At 42.5% G+C, this 21,503-nt stretch overlaps 5 protein-coding genes and 1 long non-coding RNA gene across 13 annotated transcripts; 2 read left to right on the top strand and 4 right to left on the bottom strand.

Annotated features, from left to right (window-relative positions):
* Positions 1-529: 529 nt before the first annotated feature.
* LOC110116980 lies at positions 530-1,159 on the bottom strand. Its single transcript, XR_002305656.2, has 3 exons — positions 973-1,159; positions 781-909; positions 530-671 (listed from the first exon to the last, which is right to left on the bottom strand). It is a non-coding gene; the product is annotated as an uncharacterized LOC110116980 (long non-coding RNA).
* LOC105685629 (exosome complex component RRP40) lies at positions 661-1,813 on the top strand. Of its 2 annotated transcripts, XM_020852160.2 has the most exons (3): positions 661-940; positions 1,160-1,398; positions 1,492-1,813. In XM_020852160.2, exons 1-3 carry the CDS (start codon positions 750-752, stop codon positions 1,677-1,679), a joined length of 618 nt encoding a protein of 205 aa, XP_020707819.2. In that variant the 5' UTR covers positions 661-749; the 3' UTR covers positions 1,680-1,813. The 2 variants fall into 2 exon arrangements, with proteins under 2 accessions (XP_020707819.2, XP_012255320.2); XM_012399897.3 differs by having other exon boundaries at positions 1,160-1,813.
* Positions 1,814-2,442: 629 nt separating this feature from the next.
* LOC105685643 (lissencephaly-1 homolog) lies at positions 2,443-8,377 on the bottom strand. Of its 2 annotated transcripts, none has more exons than XM_012399921.3 (8): positions 8,230-8,377; positions 6,152-6,311; positions 5,249-5,402; positions 4,940-5,146; positions 4,575-4,838; positions 4,343-4,489; positions 3,883-4,231; positions 2,443-3,787 (listed from the first exon to the last, which is right to left on the bottom strand). In XM_012399921.3, exons 2-8 carry the CDS (start codon positions 6,187-6,189, stop codon positions 3,714-3,716), a joined length of 1,233 nt encoding a protein of 410 aa, XP_012255344.1. In that variant the 5' UTR covers positions 6,190-6,311; positions 8,230-8,377; the 3' UTR covers positions 2,443-3,713. The 2 variants fall into 2 exon arrangements, with proteins under 2 accessions (XP_012255344.1, XP_048507704.1); XM_048651747.1 differs by lacking the exon at positions 8,230-8,377 and adding an exon at positions 6,876-6,894.
* A 46-nt stretch (positions 8,378-8,423) lies between these two features.
* Positions 8,424-9,971, top strand: LOC105685308 (GTPase Era, mitochondrial). The gene is made up of 3 exons (XM_012399283.3): positions 8,424-8,851; positions 8,941-9,375; positions 9,462-9,971. The coding sequence occupies exons 1-3, from the start codon at positions 8,612-8,614 to the stop codon at positions 9,828-9,830; spliced, it is 1,044 nt and encodes a 347-aa protein (XP_012254706.1). The 5' UTR covers positions 8,424-8,611; the 3' UTR covers positions 9,831-9,971.
* Positions 9,885-12,528, bottom strand: LOC105685309 (sulfotransferase 1C4). Its single transcript, XM_048651749.1, has 6 exons — positions 11,854-12,528; positions 11,660-11,759; positions 11,385-11,580; positions 10,675-10,801; positions 10,463-10,557; positions 9,885-10,382 (listed from the first exon to the last, which is right to left on the bottom strand). Exons 1-6 carry the CDS (start codon positions 12,059-12,061, stop codon positions 10,074-10,076), a joined length of 1,035 nt encoding a protein of 344 aa, XP_048507706.1. The 5' UTR covers positions 12,062-12,528; the 3' UTR covers positions 9,885-10,073.
* Positions 12,529-12,772: 244 nt separating this feature from the next.
* Positions 12,773-21,380, bottom strand: LOC105685507 (zinc finger protein 846-like). 6 transcript variants are annotated; one of them, XM_048651735.1, is made up of 10 exons: positions 20,929-21,065; positions 20,464-20,799; positions 19,817-19,960; positions 16,444-16,560; positions 16,068-16,314; positions 15,179-16,002; positions 14,794-15,078; positions 14,459-14,689; positions 13,699-13,880; positions 12,773-13,637 (listed from the first exon to the last, which is right to left on the bottom strand). In XM_048651735.1, the coding sequence occupies exons 4-10, from the start codon at positions 16,522-16,524 to the stop codon at positions 13,361-13,363; spliced, it is 2,127 nt and encodes a 708-aa protein (XP_048507692.1). In that variant the 5' UTR covers positions 16,525-16,560; positions 19,817-19,960; positions 20,464-20,799; positions 20,929-21,065; the 3' UTR covers positions 12,773-13,360. The 6 variants fall into 6 exon arrangements, 5 of the variants coding, with proteins under 5 accessions (XP_048507692.1, XP_048507691.1, XP_012255080.2 ...); XM_048651734.1 differs by lacking the exon at positions 20,464-20,799 and having other exon boundaries at positions 20,929-21,380; XM_012399657.3 differs by lacking the exons at positions 19,817-19,960; positions 20,464-20,799 and having other exon boundaries at positions 20,929-21,380.
* Between the last annotated feature and the right edge of the window lie 123 nt (positions 21,381-21,503).

The raw sequence follows: 21,503 nt of genomic DNA, 5'->3' as shown, positions 1-21,503 counted from the left end.
TTTTAGCTCGGTCTCTTACCTGTAATGTAATTCCTGTTTTAAAAAATTGGATAACTACTACTGATTGATGATGGCACACATAAAACACTGCGGGATTCACATACAAGTGAGCATTTATCGAGTACACGTGCCGCTCCATTCCCCAGACTGTTAACTAAAAAAGAATGCATCGATCGAGCTACCCCATGAAATCCGCACCCCGAGACACACGTTTGCTTCGTAAGCAATACGTTATCGGTTGTAGAAACTATTCCAACTTCTTGAATCGAGGGCGATGATAAAATTTTCAAATTTTCGTAGCGGTCTTCCGAAAAACTACGATCAAGAACACGATCACAAGTCAGTTTCATTTCACAAAATTATAATTGTCAATTTCACAGAGGTTCATTCAAAGGGTTCATCTGAATCAAGCTAATCAAAAAGGTCAGTTATACGCTTTCATCCGCGAGCTCTGATAGATTTCCAGCCTCGTAGAAATAGGGCTGTAGCATGCTCGTAATAAAAATTGTTTGATATAATTGACGAATTTGTTATTCGTTTCACCATGCGTACAAAAATCGTGAAATACTGGTTGTCTTATTACTCGCAAAATCATGATGAAATTCGAATGGAAAGTGCCGCCATCGCCCTGCATCGATGCGCGCGCTTTCACTTATTGACCAAACTTGACCCTAAAAAAACATTTTTAACCTCATTAGAAGACATCTAGTGCAGGAACCGTCAGAAAAGTATTCTGAAACTCGTGACGAATGGAAGTAAGCGTAGATAAGGTCGTGGTACCTGGTGATGTTGTCGAGGAGATCAGGACGACAAACGACAGGGAGCGTGTGATCTTAGGTCCAGGGCTACGGCGTGACGGTGAGCTCGTCCTAACGACCAAGGCAGGGGTCCTCAGAAAAAGAAAACCGACTATATACTACGTAGATAGCTATCAAAAAAGGTGAATATCACGTCATTGGAACGCGGGTCAACCTGACTTTGCGAAGGTGTGCGTTAAACACAGAAATCGGTGGGTCCACGTAACGTAACCTCGATTCTTCGGAGATAACTATCGCCTGATATCCGCGTCACTCCGCTCTCTGGGATTATCGGATAGAGAGTCTCGTGTACATTTCGCATCGCATTTACTTCTCTGCAACTCCGCTACTCTTTATTTCAGATATGTACCAAGTAGAGGGGAAAACGTTGTCGGCATAGTCACACAAAAGGTTGGTGATATCTTCAGAGTCGATATTGGAGGGGGTGAGCAAGCCTCCCTATCCCATTTGGCCTTTGAAGGAGCAACTAAAAAAAATCGTCCCGACATTGCGGTTGGTGACGTGATATTTGCCAAATTACTCGTGGCCAGCAAAGACATGGAACCGGAACTGATATGCGTCGATTCTCATGGAAAAAGAGGCAAGTTGGGTGTCTTGAGCTCTGATGGAATGTTATTCGACTGTTCTCTCAGTTTGGTGAGGAAACTTCTTCATCCACAATGTCAACTTCTAGCACTGCTGGCCAAAGAACAAGCTTACGAAATAGCAATTGGAATGAATGGCAAGGTTTGGATAAAGGCCAGATCTATTCGCGAGACTATAGCAGGCATCAATGCCATTCTTGCCGCGGAATATACCGCACCCAAAGATATGCCCGCGTTATGTTCTAACATAACTCGAACTTTGTTTGAAACAAGTTGACGGAAAGAGGACTGATTCCTTAATGATGCTTCTCGTCTAAATTTAATCGATGCTACAGAGATGTTTAGTCCCATAAATGTACGACTTATGGAACAATTTTGTATAATTTAAAAATAAATCACGTATTACGTTGATCGATAATTGATTTCCTGATCGACCCTGAAAGTAGCTGAAATAGCAGACATGATCTATAGATATGTTTTTGGAGACAGTCGTTTATTTTAGAGCAAAATAATTTGATACGATCATCGATTGAGAAAAAGGTAAGGGATGAATTGGTACGGCACAATGTCACGGTGACTAATTTAAAATTATTATCTACCATATCTGTCTCGTTTACGAGTTGTGTGGACTCTAAATGCTACGTACAATCAAAGTATTATTAGTCAGATTAAAACTGCCGCTTGATACAATTAGTTCCTAGAATATACCTCGTGTCAAATCCCTATATAAATCATAATTTTCACGCAGTTGTTAGTATTTCCAATCTTCCAAATTTTATCAATGACCCTCGATCAACTTAGTATTCCATGCCGATGACATACACCAGAAAATGTTCAGCATAAGTAGAGAGTTGACATTGGACGGTGACAAACTTGACCAGTGGTTGTAAAGTAAATATTCACAAGACTCAAAGATATTGCTCATAACAATTCAGAACCAGTAACGGCAAGTATCGAACAAAGCTTGACTATGATTAGAACATAGATGGTGAATATTGGTATATCATATCTTGTCAGTGGGGAAAAAACGAAATTGAATATATTGGTGAATTTCATTTCAGTTTCATTTGTAGCGAGGGTGTCGAAATAATTCGAGTACAGTAGTCACATTAGATAGTAGGGAGATTAATGAATTAATATTAATATTTTTGTAGAATAGTATAGAATAGCAAGAGTATATCGTACATGTGTGTATGTATAATAAATAAAGTAGTAGCGTTAAGTTACCAGTAGAGCCAAGTCGACCTCACAACTTTTTAAACTTTGCTAATGACTAAAACTATCATGCCGTCAATCGGTTGTTGGAGAACTTGATCAAACCGCAAGACTACTCGACTACCTGAAGCATTTATTTCGATTTAAGCAAAAGAGTTTTATTGCTGAAAACATTTCCATTTGCCACTATTGGACAACAGCTAAGCAGATGTTGATTAATCATTGGACTTGTTTGTAATTTATAATAACAAGCCTGCGATGCCAATGCCAATGTGTTCCATCAACTTCTTCGGTGCAAGCGCTTTTAGAAGGAATCATGATAAACAAGTATCACACTAGAACGAGGGGAATTGAAATAGTTGATAGTTGGGGTCGAACTGGCTCTAATAATAATCATTAATTCATAACTTGATCCTAGTCAAGCTCAAGAGGCCTCAACAAGAGTCTTTGAAACCTAATTCTACAAATTCATTATAGTCACAAGGATGATCAACTCACGTTTTTTCTGGAACACACGATAGTCGTGAGGTGGTTCGAGGAAACTTCTGTTCTTGGTAGAACTTGATCGTAGCTACAATTGTTTGAAAAACTTGAGTTTGGTTAAAAGATGACGAGCTTCCAATAAAAATTGCACCACATGTATCCACGCATTCTCAAGTTCGATTATAAATTTTTAATTAATACCGAATTACCTGAATTTGAAGCCGACGTATTAATGCAAAGTTTTCTCGATTAACTCGAACTGATCGGAACCATTCGTTAAAAAAAAGATGAATGAATAAATTTCCAAAACACATCTATTCAATAACCGGATCTGCGTTCGTCAATTTTCCTTCCCTTCCTATGACACAATCACCCCTTCAGAAGCCTCTTAAAGCCCTTTGTAGCCCTTTAATTTGAATACTTTATTACTGTTAAACAATATTATTACAATTACTAATTATAGTTTATTATAAATTAATTAAGGAGCTCTTAATTGTATGTGTTTATCTGTTTTATAGTAGTATGTACGATAGCTTTTCAGCCGCTTACTTTTCCGCCATATTCATATTGAACTGGACTCTTGTAAATTTTCGTGAGCTTGTAATCCGGGTGACTAGCGGCATTCCCAAACCTTTACCGTTTGATCCACGCTACCACTCACCACGTACGGATGACTCTTATGAAAGTCTGACAAAAAAGACAATTTCAAGTATAGTAACGACGTTCAATTTTTAAATTAAAGGTCACAGGGAAGGGAAGATGATCTATAGCAACAGACTCACCGACTGATGTGCAGAAGTGCATATGCGCCTCGAGCGTTTTCATAGACCGTTTGTTGCGGGTGTCCCATACCCGAAGTGTCTTGTCATCCGAGGCGCTGACTATGAATTTACCACCGGGATGAAAAACGATGCCGCGTACCCAGTTGTCGTGGCCATGCAGGGTGAACAGGCACACTCCGGCCCCAACGTCCCAAACGCGAATGGTCTTGTCCCGCGATCCTGAGGCAAGAAAGGGCCCTTCGTGAGCCCCCTTGTTGTCCGCACCGGCAGCGGCATTGATTGCTCCGCGCGACGTTTCCGGAGCCCACGCGATGCACTCTACCACGTGGTCGTGATCCCTAAGCTCCACCTGTTAGACACGGGAAACGAACGGAAAAATTCAAAGCACTTCCGGGTTATGCCCGGAATAAACTAACGAATAAAAAAAGCCAAACAATCATACCAGGACCACTGGTCGTACCTTGGTTTCCTTGGTAGCGACATGCCACACCCTAACGGTTTGGTCATTTGAACAACTTGCTATTAGTTCGCCGCAGGGACTGACACGGGCCATACGCACCCACTCCCTATGCCCCACCAGTGTCTTGACGCAGTACCCGGTGGCCACCTGAAAATTAATCAAGATACACACAATGCCCGTGATCGTTCATCGACCAGTGAAATTCCAACACGATAAAACACCCCCCGCTCACCTCCCACATCTTGATAGTCTTATCCCGGGATGCGCTCACAATGAAATCTCCCTGTGGCATAAATGTGACGGAGCTAACGTTGTGGTCATGCCCGTGCATCGTTTTGATACAGGCAAACGACTGTTGAAAGTCCCAAAGCTTGATCGACATGTCAGCACTGCAGGATACCAGGAGTTTACCGGTAGTATCGAACGAAATATCCTGCACGCTGTCCGTATGTCCCTTGAGGGTTCTCTCAAATTCACCGCTTTCGAAATCCCAGACCTGCAGGTTCACATCGATAATTTTACACTACGATTAACGAGCACCCGCATAGACTTGTGTCGCTAACACCCGAGGATAGAATTTACAATTCTATGGCGCACCTTGAGCGTTGCATCTTCGCTCGCCGAAACCATAAGGCTAAATACTGGGTGGAAAATAACTTTGTTCACAGGGGCCCTGTGCCCGGAGAGGCAGAATTTTTCCGGTGGTCTGGGAATCCATTCGGTCGGTGATCTCTTGCCCCGTGTAGGCGCCCCTTCGATGAATTCTTTTTCGGCTTCCGAAAGTTTCGACTCGAGTTCCATCACCTGTTGCGATTGACAAAACTCGTGTACATGTGTCATAAGTATACAATAATTACGCGGCGTGGTGGAGACATCCGCATCATGCCGTCATAACCAATGGCGAACCTTTTTCTGTAGCCTTATCACGGAGGTCCACTTCTTCTCGAGCAACCCTCCATATTTGCGTTCGACCTCACCGGGCATATCTGCCTCTTTCTTGAATGCCTCCAGAGCATCCTGATATCCATTGCTGCTGAGGTAGTCCGCGATCGCCTTATTTCTGTAATTTATCGGAAACTTTCAACATTGCGGCAAAGTGTACCATAACCGGTAGGGCATACATACTGCCTTGTAATATGCGCCGCACAACTAACTAACAGACGAATAAATTTAATAAATTCAACGAGACGTCGATACGATGGGGGAAAGGTTCGCGATCGTCGTTAGATTCGGGAGTAAGCGATCACCGACTCTCGCATGGTTATTGGTGGAAAACTGCAACGGTCTTGAACTAGTGATGAGGTCCGGGAACAACGTCAGAGGTGAACGACCGATAGCCTCCCTCGTGAAGGAAGTCGGCCGAACGAGTAATTGCGGCGTACTAGCAAGGGCGACATTTTATGTTCACCACCCTGGATGGGACAGCGGCGAAGAACGCCGCGTTATCCGACATATGCGGGGAACGGGAGGAGACGGCATTTGTCGGCAGGCGAGGGAAAATCCATATTTCCTGTTACCGATAAGTGCCATTGGGCAACGTCGTGGCAGCCCCCACGGGAATGACGTCAAAAGGGTGGGTCGAGACGCCACGTACGTACGTACCTACCGCGTACACGGTAGAAGAGGTGGATATAACAAATACCACCTATTATTGATCTCCTAGGATCTGCTACGGGTCCGTCCGCATGTTCGATATACGTAGCTCGCGTCGCGCGCTGCTCCGACCATCCGTCGTTGACGTTCAACGACGTACCGCACAGCTGGCCGATTGAAAAGTACGAGATTCGAGGGGAGAGAAAAATTACTCACAACTCCTCTCGCTGACGTTGCGACAAGACCATTTTCATGATCCTTGTGTGACCTGAATGATCGTTATTAATTCCGGTGCAGATCAGGGCCTCGAGTCCTCACCGCTAACTTTAGGGCTCCCAACAGCCTCGCCTCAACGTTCCGCCGCTGACGTCATCACCTGGAAGAAGATAAAAGGTTGAACGCACGTTAAGATGATCGGAAACTGCAAGACGCATTCGCCGACTGCAGCCTTCGAAATTATTACACAGCTACTACATCCTCGCGATTGATCCCGATTGCATACGACCGACCAACGTTCCAACGGGCTTTCTCATCCCCGACAATCGGTGACGTTATATATTACCAGAGCTAAATTCGAAATAATATATCAGGAACGGCGGTTCGGAGGGTTGTTTGCTGTCCAAATCAATTCACTGCGACGGATTGTGAGAAAAATATGCTACATAATTGGGTTGTATGATTCCTGAACCAAGTAACGGCGAATAAGGACATTGAAACGCGTCGGCTCGGCGCTGGACCGGTCAACGGTCTCTTTTATTTTTCTTTTTTCTTTATAGAATCGGACACTGCTCGACGAGGAGTGTTGGGCAGATCGAGGAAACATTGCTGGTTATCTCATAACAACGGCAGCCGCAACAACAACGACTCAACGGGACCCTAATGCTGCGGCCGATCGCAAAGCCATGCATCTCGGTAGAGTATAGCAAAGGAATAAACAAACCCACGCCTTTTTCGTCAATCAATCATCATCTCGGACCACATGAACCTCAGATGGCGAAGGAGCACTCGTTGTGGTGTAAAGTATTTGGAAGACAAAGACCTCGAGACGCGCCGATGGCCGTTGATATCAGGAAAGCGCTGAAGCGTCGCCCCCGTACAGCACGCGACACATTCTCGCTCCTCGATCAATAACCAGAATTAGACTTCACCACGCTGCATTCGAAATTATAACCCTCGTCGAATAAAACACAACCCACCGTCCAACGAGCGATTTCGCTTAGTTTTGAGTTGTTTGTCGCATTTAAATTTTTTACTTTTTTTCATAATCTCTTGCGAATACAAGTCTACTTGCGACGAAATGATCCTGTGTAATTTTCTTGTAACTTTCGAATGAACTTGGCGCGAGACTCTGCCGAGTCTCTCGATCGATTGCATGATTGATTGAATAATTACAAGCTCAGGCTAGACAAATGAGCGCACCTCCAGCTCGATAACGGATGCGGAGTGTCCGGGTAATTTTTGGTTCAAGAGATAATCGTGTTTTTGGCGGGTGAAAGGGAGCGAAGCGCAGCATCAAAAATCGTCCGACGTCCTGGGTAGTAAAACCGTGAGCCGCAAATGTGGGAACGCGTAACGCACAATGCAAGTAAATGAGCAATAGTGGATAACGAAAAGCCATTCGAGTGGATAGCTTCTGTACGAGTGTTACAATTGACTGATCTTCGATCCCATTTCCTATTTCTCCGCATTGTGCGGTGGGCTTAACCAACACGCAAGTTGACAGGAGTAACAGCTGATCGAGAAGGAGGGGGAAGCGTAAGCAGCACTCTGTCAAAATTGAAGAACTTGCTCCCCGTCGTTGATGCTTACACACGTACATACGTTCGTACTGGGGGGGGGGGATGGGGGGGGGGGGGATTGTCGGTGGAAATTGATCCGGACCGAAAATCGAGGCAAAGACAGGGCTCCCAGCTTTAATGAAACGTTTGTCACAGTTTCCGTATGCCGCGTAACCATATACCTTGCGAAAAAATCAATTCAGAGTCGAGATACTTTAGTACACCAAACGGAGCATACTTTTAAGACTTAACTGTTACGCAAATCAAACCATTTTTGATCTGTTTGGGGCCAACTCCTTCTTTGGTACACGAAACGCTCTTGTAATGTAATAATTACGCTCGGATTAAAATAAAATTGCGTGAAAAATGAAACAACCGTTTTGTTGTACGTAGGATACGGCCATTTTGATAGAAGTCGTCACGTCTGGGTTTCGAAACCTCGGCAAATATGGAAAATATTCTTATGGAATTGGTACACGACGGCAGCTTGCTTGAAACTATGGCTTCAATACTCACGTTTGTCACGACAAATTAACGTCAGAACACTTCCGAACCGATGAAAATCACTCAACAACCGGGATACACAAAACCCTCGAAAGATGTTCTCGATCACTTCTACAGACCAGACTACTCGCAAGGTGGCGCTGCAAGGCGCATGCGCCATTTTCCATCTTCGACTGCGAGCATTGACGAGTTTTGATTATCGCAGATCGTTAGATACTCGATGATCCTCGATCCTCTCGCGACGGTGGAGAGGAATGTTGTCTGATTGCGAAATGATTACGAGCATCGTAATATTTCCGAACCGACACCGACAACTATCTCTGATCTACAACGGGTTTCAAAAATAAAGTGAATCGGTTGGACGCAGCGAGCGATTGACGGAGAGAGTTTTCAGATGTTCGGGCTTCGTATAGTGCCGACTCGCATCCTGTCGAGAACTAACACTAATGGTAGCTTGGCTAACTTGGCAAGGTTAGGTAGCACTGGGCTACTTGAGAAATATGACATCCCGATTGCAGCAGAGCACGATTTTCCTCAGTTGCGACGAGAGGAAAGAAAATCTCTTAGAATTGCCATACTCGGTGCTCCGAATGCCGGAAAGAGCACTCTTATTAATCAGTTGGTTGAACACCAGGTAGGTTCTACTGTTCGTGCTTTTATACCTGCACGCGATTCGTCCCAGCTATTCCTTTGCTCTGGCACTTGATTGTTCCTTCGACATAGGTATGTGCCTCCTCAATGAGAAAACATACAACTCGCTCGGCATGTCGCGCCATTCATCACTTCGAAAATATCGAATTGGTATTTGTGGACACACCGGGGGTTGTGTCCTCCCGAGACGTCGTAAGGCACAGCTTAGAAAAAAGCTTTAGATTGGATCCAGGTCAAGCTCTTGGTACGGCGGACGTTGTTGGTGTTTTGCACGACATATCTCAAGTCACTACCCGAGATCAGATAAACCCGGAAATCATCAGCTTGCTAAAGACTTTGGATTCCAATGCCCGATCCTTATTATTGTTGAACAAAGTCGACAAAATCAAAAGCAAGACACGGCTCTTGCAGTTTGTAGATGAATTGACCGGAACGAACGGATGGCCACATTTTGTGGATGTGTTTATGCTGTCTGCTTTGCTAGGAGACGGGGTGCAGGACTTGAGGGTAAGCTCGATTGTCAGTCACAAATTTTCACGGAATGTTCGACACTCGCTAGATGATTGAGTTACTGTTTTATTCTTGGAAATTAGCACTATCTTCTAGATTCAGCTAAGCCGAGAGAGTGGGACTATGAGAGGGATACCCTTACCGATCAGAAGCCGGAAGAAATGGTCCTGCGGATTGTACGCGCTGGTATGCTGAATACCTTACCGGCAGAAATTCCTCACAACTTGGATATAAAGATGGAATATTATAACGTCTGTGATGACAGAAGCATCGTTACCTACGTTTTGATCGGATGTCCCAACGAACGATTGTTCAAAATCACCCTCCGCAAGCTAAAGCCACGATTGAGGGACATGGCTGCAGAAATGGAAGCAACATTGGCAAAGAATCTACAGAAATCGGTCAGATTAAGATTAGTCATACACCCACCGCCACAGAAAGCAATCACTTGAATCGATTATTCATAGAAAGATGCGTCCCCGTCTTTACGAAATTGAATTCTCTTATTCAAAAAATATTCATTTTTATTTTTTTTTAACTCGAGGTTCATATCCATGAACTGTACTTGAATAAAAAGACAGAGTCGCAAGAAATTACGCAACAGTATTATCGTTGATTCACTGTCGCTAAGATTGGCCTAATTCGAACGCGATATCCTCTGACCTCTGAAGGATCGTAATGAGAATAAATACTTCTCAATATTTATTATCATTATTATTTAATATGGGAAATGAAAAGTCTGTATCCTTGAGATTTTCAGCTATCCACTGATCCGCGTCGGCCTCTAGCTCTGGAGTAAATGTGTCTGTCCATCCTCCGCTTTGACCTTTCCTTATAAAACTAGTCGTTGTTATGACACCGCATTCCTTCAATTCTTCGCCATTGACAGTTCCGTTTCTCTTGAACCGGTTGAAGTCCAGGTAGTCGACTAGATTGAACGTTTGTTCGCGCGTCAGATTCTTACCCAAAAACTTGGCCACTCTGTCAATGGTTTTGGGCAAGTCCTGAAAAACCAAACATACGATTATATGCTAATGTACTAGAAAATAAATCGGGTGCACACGAGAACTGGTAGCACACATACCATGTTCATATCCTCGTAGAATAAGAAAAGCAAGTTCGGATCGTCTCTCAACGCCCAGGCTTCCTTCAAATGTTCCCAATACGGCGACCATGTAGCTAAAAATAGGTGATCAGATAGCTTGAGTTAGAAACTGTGATAAGCGTATTTTCGACAACCATTTGCCAACCCTATTGTCGATCGGCAAGTAGTCGTGCCGTGATCTTGAGACTCACTGAGATCATCGCGGAAACAACTCCAGAATGTCGGGAAGTCGCCCTGATAACCTTGGGTCTTGAAAATTCGATTCAAGTGGAACCACGAAACAGCTACATCCTTTGGGTTCCTCGCGACGTAGACGACCTAGGCTCAATGAAAAAAGCGAGCATGGTAGGTACGCAGTACAGTTACGACAGAATGCCCAAAAATAATGACCGACTAATTTAAAAATGAGAATAAAAGTTGACGCGACGATGAACACACCAAAACTTTGTTTTCTGTAAACCAGAACAAGGAAGCTTTCCTTCTGATTTAGAAATTGCTGGAAAAAAAAAATCCGTAGTCCACACAAGTGCATATGAAAAAGGTTTTTGCAAAGACCGTTGCCACGAGGCTAAAAGAGCGATAACAAGGACTCGCCGACACAATCTACGCGACCGAATTATTTCAGCGTATACATTAACCATAATTCACCGAGTACTGTTTCATTTTGCAAAGCGATACTCTGTTGACCTGCTTCAAGTCACAATGATGGCAAGAAAACGCATTCCTGTTTATCTGAAACGCTTATGAAAATCAGCAATCGTCAGAGTCGACATTAATATGCCCCGGTATCACCGGTCATCGTCCCGACATCAACTTGGGCTCACATTTTCTTTTCAAGCGCATGTACCCCGACAACGTATCGAAATTTTGTGGAATTCCACAGACCGAATTGAATAATTACCTTGCAACCGACGTCCAAGACACCCGGGAGTAAGCTGAAGGGGAAATGCGACTTGATGAATCGCGGGGATGATAGCCGTTGAAGAACTTGATAGCCGGGCTCGGCAACCTGACGGCATCGTGCAGCCAACTCTGGATTATCTTTCACTGCATCAACTAACTCATCGATTACCTGAGGATGGGTGCACAGGCTTATCCTGCAACGAACCACGTTTCCAATATCAATTGTCGAAGGGTATACAAGGAAATCTTGAAAAACAATAACGAACGTCGTACTCTAAGAAAGGAAATCTCTCGGTGAGGTGTACTTTTCTCGCGGTATCAAAGTCCAAGTCGTTGCAAATCAACCATACGAGTTCCTGTGTCCAAGTAGTACCTGGTCGAGATATTCGGCGATTTCAAACAAAGTCGTCACGAAAAATTTGGCACAAGTTATTGGTAACGGCCTCTATGCATTGCACCTCTCATACCTGATCTTGGATATGAGACAACCCAGGTGTCGTCCGGCCGTGCTTTGAAGTTGAAAAAGTGACTTCCCTGCTCGACGTATCGGTGCGGAAAAAACCATTTTTTCTCCCCGACCTGAACCCATCCAGTCCTTTCGCCGGTGAATAGCGCGAGCAATCTCCGGGTCGTCTTTTCATCCAAAGATTGGTACGACGGTGGCTCGAGACTCATTTTAGGCGTATTTAGGATTATTTTCTCATCAAGTTATAATATTCCCCGCCGAATCCTTCCAATTCGTATGGATACCGCTCTGATAATATATTATATATTCGTGTACAATTATCCAGGAATATCCGTGTTGTCGCTATACTATATGACGGGATGGACCGCGCGAACTTCAAGGATCAACGAACGACACTGAATTTTGACGATAGCATTGAAAGAATTCGGGTCATCTGACGACTTTCACCTGGGCAAGTAGCTTTCTCCTTTTCTACTGTCGCTCCCCGCCCCGCCAAATCACTAGATATATGTGAAATTCGTCTGGACTACCAAACATTAGCTGTACTTACATACATTATGTATGCTCTTCATTAACTGGGTATAAACACTTTCATTGTATGTAGCTGTAGATGTAGAGGTTTATCGTAATTCGGTGTATGCCAGTCTGTCGTGGGATACCGATGTAGCAGAGAAACCTGATCAAAATGAATATCATCCGTCACAAGGCGATCTGTTCGAAACAGCGAAAGTCTTTCTCATGCAATCAAGAGAAAAATTAATACCGGAATATCTACTTTACGTTAGATTCACACTAACACGTTCCTTGTAAGAAATTTGACGCATTGAAATTTGTCATGCCATTCAGCCACCACCGAGGAAGTCAGGAGATCATTCATCTCACATCAGGATATTGAAGTTTTTCTTATTTTGACTTGGCGATTTTTTTTTTTAAAAACAGAAACCGACTTTATTTTAGGAACTCCATATTACAATTTCAAGATAAATCAGTCTTTCAGTTACTCGCTTACTCGTCGTAAATTTCCGGCAAAATTTACATGCAAGAGGTTGCAAGGTACAACAAATGCTTGGGTATCAATACTTGACATCCAATTACAACTACATGTATATGTATATGTACAATGATATGTACGCCTGAAAACCTGCGGCCTTGAAAATTGCCACCAAAATCATGCAACGTCGTTAATCGTTGAAAGGTGCGAGCATCTTTAACTTTACGATGTTTGATCGACTGTGATGATAAAAGTTGTGATCGACGAAAAATAAAATCGGTGGCGGAGGGCGCTAACCAGGCGTAAAGAAACTACAAACATTCGGGTCTAGATGTATGCGCGGTAATAGCCATATTACCTTCACTGTGAAGATTTCTCGCAATGGGATTAGAGAGTGGGGATAGGTATTTTGCACTCCTACAAATCGAAGAATTCCATTAACATCGTTTTTGAATTGAACGAAATAATCCGCATGCCAAAAATCTTCCTTCAACTCTTGTGAATCACTAGTCCTACTTCACAACAAATCGGTCGTGTTTAAGCCTGACCCGGTCTCTTTTTTCTCTGTATCGGGCTTTGGATTCTCCATCGATTTTGTTGGTCTCGGCGTGCCAGAGGTATCAGTGTCGATTACTGCAGCCAATCGATTGTCCTCTACAATCGGATGGGTCGGGCTTTGGTCAGGAAAAATATTCTTGAAATCTGGATCAGACTTGAGAAGTACACAACGTTTCGTATGCATCCTCATGTTGTCTCGTCTATTGAATAGTTTCTTGCAACCAGGACACGGGTATCTGAAAAAATAAGATTGATGGTCAGGAGTTAGATTAAGACATAGGTGTTCGTAGGCCTCACCTTTTCCCCATGTGCACGCTCATGTGTGCGGCGATGTGGGACTGCTGGGCAAAGGACTTCTGACATAATTGACACTTGTACTTTCGGATCCCTTGGTGCTTGAGAAGGTGCTCCTTCAACATATGTCGGCTTTTGTATACATTGGAACAGAGGTGACATCTGTACTTGGCTGCTGAATGTACCTAAAATTTTTACCACTACATTCTCCAGTACTGTCGCATATACATGAGCGCATTACGTACGTACGTACATGTGGGAATATTTAGTGAGAAGGAAATCAGAAAAGTTGATAAGAAGGATTTCCTCAACACGTTCGCTACCGGTAACAGAAGTCTCCGACGTGCTCGACCTTGGTCAGGTACGAACGACAACGACCGGCAGCGACGATGTTAGTCAGGACCACGGAGGAACATATGCTAATTGTAAATCGATCCACATGAAATCGATACTCTGATGGCCAAATGCTGAATTAATGCCAAGATTAATTGCAAACATGACGTGAGCAAAGTGAAATTAATACAACCGGTAATGCTGACATCTGATAGCAGCATTAATGCTCAAGATTCAAATTGGATTCGCCGGTAAGAGAATGGATCTTTCGAGCGTGGTTCAATGCCGGCGCATTAGTATTAAATTTTACACGGAATTCATTGGTTGCAGATAACTTCTCTGTAATGAACCGCAAAATGCAATACACACAATTGGCTATAGAGTCGATTAGTGAAACCTTAAAAATTATCTCATTGTTACATGTAATCACATTTTCGTGGTTTGTCAGAGCTTTTTTCGTTCTAGTCCGTAGCCCGCAAATATTGCAGATGTACTCGCGCGCGTGAACTTTCTGGCAATGCATCTCTAGTGCCTCGGCATTACACAAATATGTAGAGCAAAGTTTGCATTTCAGTGCTTTATCTTTGTTGTGGGTAATCATGTGCGCCCGCATTCTGCAATTTGAGAAGAATTTTTTGTCGCACATCTCGCACGAGATGTCCTGTAATGTAGAGACATGAGGGTTAAAGATGAATCTGTAGATTCATTTTCAGAGTTCGAATGTTATCCATAGAAGATTCCATTGCCCGTTGGAGAACTACTTACTTTCGCGGGTTTGTGGGTGGTTCTGTGATAACTGAGAACCTGCCTGTTGGCTGTGGCAAAGTCACAAAGTTTGCATAAGTAGGGCTTTGCACCAGTATGAGAGTTTATGTGTTCCTTCAGCAGCACTGCGGTTGCGTAAGTCTTTTCGCAAAGATTGCATTGGAACGGTTTAATCTTCAAGTGGCGTTTTCTAATGTGACATCGAATGTTACTTATTGTGAGGGTAACAAAGTCACACAATTTGCAGCTAAATGGCTTCATGTTCAAATGACCCCATACATGAACCTGTTGGACACGAACACATGTTTATTATTATACAAAGAATTACCAACAATTGATGAATGCAAATCGGCGGTGTAGCAATAGAAGAGGAACAGCAAAGTACCTGGCATTTGTCCATTCTCACGTAAGTTTTTCCGCATAGTTTACAATTGAATTTTAATTTATTCAAAATGGTTATATTTCGGTATACTTCTGCATTATCAACCACATCCATGTTTATTGTATATAAAGTTTCAATGACTTTTTTTTGTTCGTGAGTTATTAGTTCGGATAACTTTCCAAATTGATCTTCAGATTTCTTTCGTCGTTCGTGAAAATGTCCACCATTCAGTTCAACGCTTTTGATCAATTTTTTGGAAAATGAAATCAGGTGCTGCGATGCCGTTGTCGTTTCGAGGTAACCTTGTGATGCGCGTATAATATTCAAGCCCTTGCCAACAGGCTTGTTTTCTAACCATTCCTCGAATACCTGGCTCTCCTTGACTTGCATTTTGTTGACGTTCCCATTTGGCTGTAGATTCTCGGTAGTCGGTTGATTGTTGAAATCTTGACTTAATTCTCTCGAAATTGGCGCAAGAACATTTTCTAATGGTGCGAGCACCGTTTTCTTAGCGTACATAGGTGCTGTTTTCATATTAAACTCGTCGTCAAAATTATCAGTCACAATCCTGTTGCCAACTTTGGTTTCTCGTGAGTTGGATGGAGGTGCTTTCTTGCAATTACTTCTAGATCTCTCGATTTTTTTTGGTACTTGTTTCCTCGTTTGAATACAACTGACGGGGACTTCTGAATGTTCGTATCCATCCACGCTCTCTTTTTGGGCCCTTGTTTCTCGGAGCTTGTGCTTCGGCAGTATAGTATTATTATATTCCGAACTTAGAGTAGCTTCTTTACCGCGCAGGCTTTTTGGCTCCAATACACCGATAACTAGAAAAACGAACTCATCGCTTCATCCATCGAATCATCACCATTGTGCTGTTTTAACGTCTTACCTGATTCAGATTTTTTTCGTTTGTTACTTCTACTTTCTGTCCAGATAGTTTCATACTTCGCGACCCCGTGGCAATCGCGGAAACAGCCGGAGGTATCGTACTCTGCGGAATCGATCGCTCTTGCGGTAGAATCAGTGATCACCGTTGTCTTATGCCCAATCTGCATGAGTGGGTCAGCTGGCAAAGTGTTCTCTTTGTCGGACTCTGCAGTAATGTCAACATTGGCAATTTTTCGAGAATGCTCCTTCTGGAATTGAAAAAAATCGATGTACCGGTAGTGTTTGGATTTCTGTGTGTATTTTTTCGTTTCACAGTCCAAATGTTCTCCAATCGTCTAATAAGATGGTGAAGAAAAAAATAATCGTATTACACTCACAGCTGTCAAAAGTTGGTGTTGTGTCTGGTGGCACTTGTTATGAAAATCAGTTACAAATTCGAGTGTGCCTATGCATCGCATGCATATCTTCCTCGATAGGCCATCATCTTGCGTGATCTATAGAATGCAAATAACGAAATAAGTACATCAAACGAATAATGATTGTGAAAAATGGAACGAGCCAAATATAATTCTAACCAGCCGTTCTCATTATTTAAAATGTCGTCCAAGTATCTGGATATACTTACTCCTCTTCACAGTTTGAGAAAAACGTAAAACAACTCCGATATAGTTGAAAAAAATGAGCAAAATGTACAGCTCTGGATGAAAATCATGCCTTTATTTATAACTCTTTAGAGAACAGAACAAATCTTTTGTTGAATGGTATAATTTGGGCTGGTGTAGAAATAAATTTTAATAATAATGAGGGAAATGTGAAGCTATTCAATGAAAAACTATGATATCCAACACTGAGCAAAATACGCGGAGAACTTATTGCTCCTTCTCAATGTTGATTGATTTGAAAGTGGAATATCTTCTTGAGTAAAAAAGCACTCGCATCTGTAGGTACACGATTGACCGTTACTATTTGCCTATATTGTTCAAATACAAAATTTGAATCCAACTATTCTCAATGTCAAAAATCCTTAAAAGACATTGAAAATTTGTCATCGTTATAAAATTATTATATGAATTATCATCTAGATTAACTCGTACGATATGGAAAGCAACCAATAAGTTCATCAAAATGCAATAATATCGAAAATATAGTATATTCGCTCAATACCGTAGAGTACAAAAGTCCAAAATAGTCTTATAGATTTCTCGTAATGCCTATACGATTAACATTATTCGAACAATGATTGGATCATTTTTCAACTATCCGCACTTTTTCAAAAGTCGTCCCCCTTAAGATAGCTATAACATTTGGTGAAAAATTCTGTCTTGGAAGCCCGTAATGGCTCTCGTAGCCCATAAAATCTATCTAAGAATATTTTATTGAAGTGAAGATTTGAAATGGAATTTGGCAACTATGCAGTCATGAGTTGCCTGCATATGGGTTCAGATGGCAAATCCGAAATGAAGTATATCCACTCGTCAGTCTAATAATGAGATAGAAGCACTATCGGAATCATGGCAAAACTTTGGCCGACCCTCGTTATAAATGGTGGGCATGTACAGGAACAAACTATTTTTCAATCAGAAGAAGGTGGGGTGCTGTTCTCTTTCGGAGATTGCTTGGGCAGACGATTCTGTTCTTTTGGCCTAGTGGACGCCGGTTTGAAGTGTCGTTTTCTGTGCACCTTCATATTGTCTTGCCTGTTGAATCTCCGCCCACAATCGGGGCATGAGTATTTTTTTTCACCATGAACGTGTCGATGTGCAGCCAGGTGGCTTGCCTGAGCAAAAGTGGCTCCACATTTCTGGCATATGTGTTTACGGATTCCCTGATGCTTGGAGAGATGCTCGCTTAGAAAAGTCCGCGAGGCATACTTGTTCTTACAAACAGGACAGCTGAAAGGTCTTGGGTTTTCATGCTGGAGGACATGAGTTTTGTATTTCGATTTGACCTTGAATTCCTTACCACATATTTCACAAACATGTGTAGCAGCATGGCTAGATTTTATGTGGTTATTGAGCACTGAGAGACTGGAGTATAAGTTGTAACAGAAGTGACATCGGAAATTGCGCCTGTTTTTCATATGAACACTAGCTATGTGGCTCAAAAGTCTCGTTCGGAATGGGAAAACGTTACCGCAGTATTCACATGCAAGATTCTGCGAGGGTAGGTGGGACTTGGCATGCATTTGCAGGGATACTTTGTGATGATATCTTAGCCCGCATTCGCTGCACGAATAAGGCTTTATACCTTCATGAACATTGTCGTGTTCGATAAGGTCAAATTTTGAACGCAACCTTCTCGGGCACTTTGGACACTGGAACGGCCTAGGATTTGTGTGTGTTGACCTTATGTGTTTGAGTACATCCGATTTGCAGACGAACTTTGCAGGGCAGAGAGTACAAAGATATTGCTTTATTCCCAGGTGGGTTTTGACATGCACAGTGCATTTGTCCTTGCGACTATACTTCTTTCGACAGAGTCTACAAATGTAGCGGGTACGGTTCTCAACGCTCACTTGTTCTATGTTCTCTTCAACGCTTATTTCTTCTCCGTCCATGCGGAAAAGGTCCTCAGGATTCCTTCCAACAACCAATTTTGTCTCCCCATTGTTAATGTCATCCTCATTGGAATTGAACTGACCCAAGACTTTGGCAACGATTGCTTGCATCTCAGAGTCATTTTGATTCTCCAAGAGCTTTATGATTGCTCCACGATCCACTATACATGATCCCTGATCAGGAAATACTTTAGCCAAAATAGTCACCAGCTCTGCATTTTTTTTACGACGAAGCTCAACAAGGAAATTCAGATCGCCGTTAGCATCGTTTACACTAGTAGATTCCTTGACTGTGACTTGCGTGTTGTCAGAATTGGCAATAGTAGTCAGAACCTTATTTAGAGCTGATGTAGGTATTTGTATCACATCGTCATTTTCTTGGAGAAAACGAGGCCTATCTAAGGTATGACGTGTCACCAAAGAATTGCTTTCGCTGTTGTTTCCTTGACTACGCAACCTATTGGCGATTGGAACGCTACGACAGATTTCATCGATATCAAACTCAGGTAAGATGTTCTTTGTCGAAGGAATTTGAATACTCAAAATGTCATCATTTGGTAATATATCTAACGGGGTTGAGGATGTTGTTACAGACTGCACCACATTTCCAGTGATAGTGATGCCATTGTGGTGTTCAACTGGTATGTTTCTAGACGATGGTTTCACTCGTTTCACGTCAATCAAAATTCTTGGAGTATTGTCGGTTGTGGCAGGTGCAACGTTCCAAGATGAACTCTGTTCTTCTTCTTTAAAACAATCAATGTCGTCAGCATCATTAATGACAATGTCCGGAGGGTTCTGATTTTGGTTGGTATTATTGTTGTTTACTGACGAAACTGGAGTATCTTCAACTTTGATTTCGTCCTGTGGACAGAGCAAATTACTCTCCGAATTACTCACTAATTAGATTCACCGAAGCAGGAAACTACCAGAATTACTACTACACCTGATCTGACTGATTTGTAGCTACAAATATTTTTTACCCGTGTAGAGGAACTGTAGAGTGATTTAGATTGAATTCGAAAAGCAGAAAAGAAGTTAGCAAAGAAACATAGAGTAGACGAATTTGTGAGCTCCCTATTGAAAAACAACAACTCACAACCGAGAACACTGGCATGATGAGTAATAGAGCGGCAGAGCTATGAAAATATAGCTAATGTTACAAGTGATAACAATAGGTATATATCACTTACAATGTCACTGGGAGATGGCCAATTGAAACGATCGCGCAACAGTTGTTGGGTGCGAAGGCATTCCTCCTGAAAATCGCAAACGAATTCCAGCTTGCCCAGGCACTGTACGCAGATCGCCTTGGGCAGCGGGTCCCTCTCATCTATCTGTGGTTCAGAGAAAAATTCTAAGACTTAACAGTGTAGTGGGTAACAAAGAAATGTGTACTGATGAGAAGTGGTAAAAACTAATGAAAACAAAATATTGTTCACTGGGATATATTTTCAAATATTAAAAAGATGTGATCATGTTTAATCGAACATTCATAGTTTTGATGCTCAATTTGATATGGTGCGATGAAAAATATAACTAAATTCCACATCGAACTAAGAACTGAAAAATTTGGAAACCAACTACGAGTCGTTTCAAAACCCTACCGCTCTATACCCTACTGCAGTTGATCCAACTTACTTTCAATGTGATCATATGGCAGCGTACAAACTACAGTATCTGCCTGCGTAACAGTAAACTGATATTTCAAAACACTTTGTCTTATATTGCAAAATATTTCAACTCATATATGATATTAACTATATTCGGTAATTTCATATCTAAATGCAAGCTTGGAACATATCGTCATGCATATCATATTGTATTATTGTATATCTACCTGAACATCTGGAATTGCAATATTTCAACCTGCAATTTCACCAGCAATTTGCACATAGTAATCACACAAGTTGTATCAAACTTGTGAACTACGACGCTCTGAGAAAAGAATGATTTCTACTCCATTGTCCAATAAGCTTTCTAGATACACGTGAGAACTCAGCGGCATTCCTCATAAAAGAGACCCTCACTCAGTACAGAATACCGTTTGTCACATGACATGTCAAGTCCAAAGAATCGGAATACGGGATAATAGTGAGTAATGGAATCGCAGAACACCTCGTGTAGGGAATAACTGTTGATCAATTCGGCACCGGTTTTGATCGTTGGTGGTGAGCTTGTAGAGAAAATTAAAGCCCAACTTGTTCACGTGGTCGTATACAGGATTCTCAGCGTGTAGTAATAACAGCGGCACTTACCGTTACCTAGTAATATCTTAGGGGTTAGTAACTAAAAATTAACTCACCAAAATATTGACTTTCGTATGGATTTTTAGGCTCAGATATCGCTTTGTTCCCTCTTCCCCGAAGACATCAATGTAGATGCTCTCGCACTGCCCGCAAAGCCTACAAATCTGGGCCTCCTCTTCTAACGCCATTTTTGTTGTTACTTTTGTTTGTGTACTCCGGCTAGCCGAAGCTCCTTCAAACTACTTCAGAACTCATTAATTTTCGAGAGTTCGTCCGAAATCGACGACAATGGAGCCAAAAAATTAACGAAACTCAAACTTTAAAATCAGTAAAAGATGAAAAACAAGACAAACTAAAGAGATCGACGTTCCCACTACCCCGTTCCCGTTGCCACCGACTCAGTGGCCACCGTGCCTCCGTGCCACAGAATAACAATAGCTAGTCCTTCTGTTCCGTGCCCACGTCCGTGCCTCCCCGTGAAAACCGACCGCGGCAACAGAGAAAAATTTTGGAATCGCAGAAAAATTTGCCTGAACCTAGGTCGCTGGCGCGATCTATGCTGCGTTCACCAACCTGCACACCGAATTTAGAGCTGCGTTTGGTCTCGCGTTTGGTGGTCTTGAGGCGGCTA

The sequence above is a fragment of the Athalia rosae genome, chromosome 3 (genome assembly GCF_917208135.1).
Source record: "Athalia rosae chromosome 3, iyAthRosa1.1, whole genome shotgun sequence".
Taxonomy (NCBI): domain Eukaryota; kingdom Metazoa; phylum Arthropoda; class Insecta; order Hymenoptera; family Athaliidae; genus Athalia; species Athalia rosae.
The sequence above is the reverse complement of the archived record's forward strand: the minus strand, read 5'-3'. Positions and strand labels throughout refer to the sequence as shown.